This window comes from Dendropsophus ebraccatus, chromosome 13 (genome assembly GCF_027789765.1).
Source record: "Dendropsophus ebraccatus isolate aDenEbr1 chromosome 13, aDenEbr1.pat, whole genome shotgun sequence".
In the NCBI taxonomy this organism is placed as follows: domain Eukaryota; kingdom Metazoa; phylum Chordata; class Amphibia; order Anura; family Hylidae; genus Dendropsophus; species Dendropsophus ebraccatus.
The window spans coordinates 47,119,011-47,124,161 of NC_091466.1; the positions used below are offsets into that span (position 1 = coordinate 47,119,011).

General features: G+C 43.2%; 1 protein-coding gene across 2 annotated transcripts; it reads right to left on the bottom strand.

Moving 5' to 3' along the window:
* Positions 1-744: 744 nt before the first annotated feature.
* On the bottom strand, positions 745-3,644 carry LOC138771274 (protein rpi-1-like). Of its 2 annotated transcripts, XM_069950870.1 has the most exons (9): positions 3,612-3,644; positions 2,932-2,982; positions 2,500-2,547; positions 2,291-2,338; positions 2,079-2,126; positions 1,662-1,712; positions 1,373-1,405; positions 1,048-1,095; positions 745-928 (listed from the first exon to the last, which is right to left on the bottom strand). In XM_069950870.1, exons 1-8 carry the CDS (start codon positions 3,641-3,643, stop codon positions 1,050-1,052), a joined length of 357 nt encoding a protein of 118 aa, XP_069806971.1. In that variant the 5' UTR covers position 3,644; the 3' UTR covers positions 745-928; positions 1,048-1,049. The 2 variants fall into 2 exon arrangements, with proteins under 2 accessions (XP_069806971.1, XP_069806972.1); XM_069950871.1 differs by lacking the exon at positions 2,291-2,338.
* Positions 3,645-5,151: the final 1,507 nt, after the last annotated feature.

A 5,151-nucleotide genomic window follows, 5' to 3' on the forward strand; every position in this document is an offset into this window, starting at 1 on the left:
TATTGGCCGCCACTAGTTTCACCCACATGCAACAATCACAAGAAAGTACCTGGCCCACTGTCTCAGGCCGCCTCCGTTTTGCCAGATAAGAAGATGATGGTGCGAGAGGAGACCAAACGAAAAGTGAGACGCCGGCGAGGAAGGAAACGCCTTTTTAGTTACCAAGATAACCCCTTTAAGGGCACCTCCTCCAGACCCCTCTAGGTGTTGTGAGTGTCTACTCCTCCTGTCTCTGATGGTAAAAGGGGGCTCCTCCTCCCCCATGTGTGGTAAATATATCCTCCGGATGGTATGGGCGCCCCATTTACCACTTGATGTTAAAAGGGGTTATCTGGGGAGCTGAAAAGATATTTCCACCATTACCAGCATCTCATTTCTAGTTCGGACTCATCTCATTCCAACATCTTCTGAGCTGGCAAAGGTCTGAGACAGTAGATCAGGTACTATGGTGTGATCACCACATGTGGGTGAAACTCGCCGCCAGCAGTGGTCAATGTACGCACAATGTTGTGATGACATCGGCAACATTGTTTGTACATTGACCGCCACTAGTTTCACCCACATGCAACAATCACAACAAAGTACCTGGCCCACTGTCTCAGGCCGCCTCCGTTTTGCCAGATAAGAAGATGATGGTGTGAGAGGAGACCAAACTAGAAGTGAGACGCCGTCGAGGAAGGAAACGCCTTTTTAGTTACCAAGATAACCCCTTTAAGGGCACCTCCTCCAGACCCCTCTAGGTGTTGTGAGTGTCTATTCCTCCTATCTCTGATGGTAAAAGGGGGGCTCCTCCTCCCCCATGTGTGGTAAATGTGTCCTCCGGATGTTATTGGCGTCCCATTTACCACTTGATGTTCCGGACGCCTCCTCCTCCAGACAGCTCCAGATGGTCGGGTGTCTTCTCCTCACTCTGGCGGCGCGGTGTTACCTAGATAGGATATATAACAAGCAATGTGTTAATAATGACAGGTTACATATATAGGCTCCATATGAATATACAGTCAGAATAAAAGTGATCTGAGGTGTGAAGGGATTTTGGTTACTCACCTTTACTCCTCCTTGGTGGTGCAGCAGCAGCAGAACAGCGCCCGCAGTCTATAAGGGAAAGAGAAAAACCAGCATGACTTTCCTGAGATCAGACCTGTCAGCAGTGATGGGGAATAGACATTATACTGGAGAGAGGGGACTCAGTGCTATCCTAGTGGGTGAGATACAGGCGGCACCATGTCACTTGTATGTCTGTATTATGTACATGAGGCCTTTCGTGGTTATTATATGTGACTGATAATATAATATATAGTGATGACATGAGGATATACAGTGCAGCTATAGAGGTGTGTTATCGTGTAAGTGTATCATCCCTTATATTTACCTGGATAAGATGGATCTCCTCCTGCTGCTGCTTCTGCCGAGGAGAAATGACCAAGAAATGGAGGGAAATCAATGGTTAGTGTAAGGAAACTAGAATGGCTGAGCACATTATATAGAAACAATGCTCTTTTACCAGCTCTACTCACACCTGCAGTAATATACTATTCACTATTACCCACAATAGAAATTAGATCCCACCTTTAAATAGAGCGCCCCCGTCCTCTCTCTATATACAGGATGGTAAATAACAATTCCTTGCATTCACAATGTTATAAGTTTTGTTTCATTACCTGGGGATCTCCATGGTCGTCCCTTGGTCCTCGTCGTCCTCCTCTTCTTCTCTGTGTATAGAATGTAAACCATCTCATATATAATGTATTGTTATATTACAGATTATAGAGTTTATTGTAAAGAAAGTGATTGCAATAGTAATGTAGTGAGCTGTACACTGCTCTATACAATAACCATATAGTACTGTATATTGCAGGTACAGCCAGCGAAAGTATAAAGTGTATGGGGACCTTAACAACTAAGTCCCAGTGTCAGCAGTTTGTAATGTGAATAAATGCTGTTAAAATAAATAGAAAAATATGATTCTATGTCTAACTAGAGCGCCCCCTATCCGGCCCTCCCACTGCTCCTCTCTCTATACAGGATGGGAAAAAAATAAACGTCTATTCACAATACTATAAGCTTTGAGCCCTCACCTGGGGGGGTCTGCAGCCTCGTCCTCTTCCTCGTCGACGTCGATTTCACTATATAGAGAACATAAACCAGCTTGTATATATATATATATATATATATATATATATATATATATATATATACATCCTGTCTTTCTGCCGCTCCTCTCAATACAGTATAGTAAAAAAAAAAAAAAAAACGTGTATGCACAGTACTATAAGCTTTGAGCCCTCACCTGGGGATGTCCGCAGCCGCGCCATCTTCCTCGTCGTCGTCGATTTCACTGTGTAGAGAACATTCACCAGCTTGTGTATTTATATATATATATATATATATATATATATATATACACACACATCCTGTCTTCCTGCCGCTCCTCACTCTATACAGGATGGTAAAAAAAATAAATATGTATTCACAATGCAATAAGCTTTGAGTCCTCACCTGGAATTGTCCTCTGCCTCGTCCGCCTCCTCCTCTTCGTCAGTCTCACTGTATATAGAACATAAACCAGCTTGTGTGTATAAATATATATAGACATTTATTAGGACCAGTGTAAATCCAGCAGGACCTGTACCTACCACAAGGCAGCTGCAGAAATCTACAAGTGCTCCGCAGCAGGTGTAGGTTTCTGCCCTGGTTTTTCCCTGTTTTTCGGCATAAACCATGATAAATTAGTAGCAGATGGAGGCCACAGCTTTTTGTGCCTCTTTCTCAATGTACTCAGGGGTGCACATATATAAATCTGCCCCATAGTTTTGGGGATATGGGAATATACATACGTGAGTTTTGAGCGGGGAACAGAGATATAAATGGAATCATATTGTGATATCATGTAGATGGATGATTATATCTCTGCTGGTTCTTCATACTTACACGATGGTCTCCAGGCTCGGGATCCAACCGTGCAGTGGGTACTTGTCGTCTCTGTAATAGAGAACATAGGGTTGGTTAGGATGATTGTTACTTGGTCCCATTTGAAACTTTCAGAAAATGCTATTTATTGCCGCCTCTCTATATAACATTAATTCCATCAATGATATTTATTTGGGATCACTGCCAGTTGTCCCCTTAAGGATAGTTTAACACGTACCGGCCCCGGCCCCTTTAACCCCCCGCTGGCCGGCGGCCCGCATGCCCGATCGCCCCCCTCGCACCGATCCCTCCCCTTCGCCCGCTTGCTTCATTGTGTGCTGTGAGAAGTTCTGATGTGGGCACGCGCTGATGTGCCCGCATCAGAACACTGCGGCCCGAAAGTTCATCTGCGGCCCATGGCCTTAAGGTGCGTTCACACTACGGAACCCATGCGCATATCCCACCACATATTCCGCAGCTTGTCCCCCATCACCGTTTGTGCCATAGACTCCATTCTATGGTCGGGTGGATTCCACCATCCGCCGGAAGAATTGACATGTCATTTTGGGCCACATATGATCACTGTTTATTCTATGCTTTTATGGGGTGAAGCAAGTAAAATAACAAGTAAAAAAAAAAAAAAAAAATACTGTAAAAATGATTTATTTGACTTTATTACTGTTTTCATGTAGTGTAATTACCTGAATATCCACGGCGCCTCCATCACGTCCATCTTCCACCTATTACATGATAAAAAAAATTGCATATTATAAAGGGGATGTCAGTCCTCCAAGTGCTGCATGTTGGGGGAGGTTTTATAGAAACATGTACATTGGAAATCCACTGGCCCAGATTTATTAGACCAGATGATCTGACTATAAATGTGCTGTTAGCACTGGGCATTTGGGTTGGAATATTTTTGTGAAAATTTTGCACAAAATCTTGGTCAAACTATGTTTAATGTACATTATGTGAGTTCACCTTAAAAAAAAAGTCTTCTTACTTTTTTATATTAAACCAATGGACATTATTTAAAATACCCAAGGGGATATTACTAGGCCTCAGATCCCTCCTGTGTACCTGTAAGTGTCTTAAAGGTGTGGCTTAACCTGTAAGGTGCCACTGCTTCCCTCTCTCCTAGCCCCCCCCCCCCCCACAGCCTTTTCCCTATGAACGTGACTGATTGTTTTGGCTTGGCCGTCAGTCATGATGATAGAGGAGATTTAGTTGAGACAAATTGTAAATGAGTGCCTGGGAATATCACCGTGTGTATGTCTACAAGGCTGTTACTTCTAGTATCCGGCTCAAAAACGTCCCTTTTCTTATTTGCAGAAAAATGCTGGAGCCGGATGAGATGTGAAAGTCACCGCCATCAATGCTTTTGTCTACTTGGTGTTTTTCGTCACTTTGGGACCTTGGTGTGTGCTCTAGGTATGGCGTCTTTTCTTTACATATGTGTTGTGTGTTTTGTGAAAGTTTTTGGTTTTTTACTTTACAGTTTATGTGATTGAGGTTGGTTTCACACAAGACATTTTTTTTGGAAATCTTCCACTGTAATTTTTGAGCCAAAGCCAGGAGTGAATCCGGCAGGTAGGAGATATATAAGCGCTTCTTTTATTGTACCCATTACTTTGAATCCATTTCTGGTTTTGGCTTAAAAACTGCAATGGCAGCTTTCCAAAAAAAAACTGGCATGTGTAATTCCAGCGTTATCTGGCTAGTCCTGTGTTTTGAGACTCTTCATTGAGGCTCCACAGGCTCTTCTTTTTCATATTCATGTTTCCCAGGGGGCAATGCACCTAGGACTTCACTGCAATGAGCGCTTTCACTAGCAGCCGGCAGTGTTGTCATTTGGCTGGTCTCCCTGAGTTCAGCGATCTGTTTCTCTTATGTCCTGCAGGAAGTGGTAGTCTTTCTATTGTGGAAAGAAGGAGAGGTTTTCTATGGGGATTTGCTACCGCTCTGGGCAGTTCCTGTCCCAGACTTAGATGTCAGAGAGCAACAGACTGGAAAGAATACACCATTTCCTGCAGAACCTACAGCTGCTGAGAAGGAAATTTTTTTTAATAGAAGTGAATTACAAATCTTTGGCACTTTCTGGCTTCAGCTGATTTGAAAGAATTTTTTTGCTGAATTAGCCCTTTAAATAAACTCCTAACACTGTAATTTTCATAGGCTTGTTTTTTAAGACGAGACTATGAGATACTTACTCCCAATCCTCCGAATCCTCCTCTGTGTCGT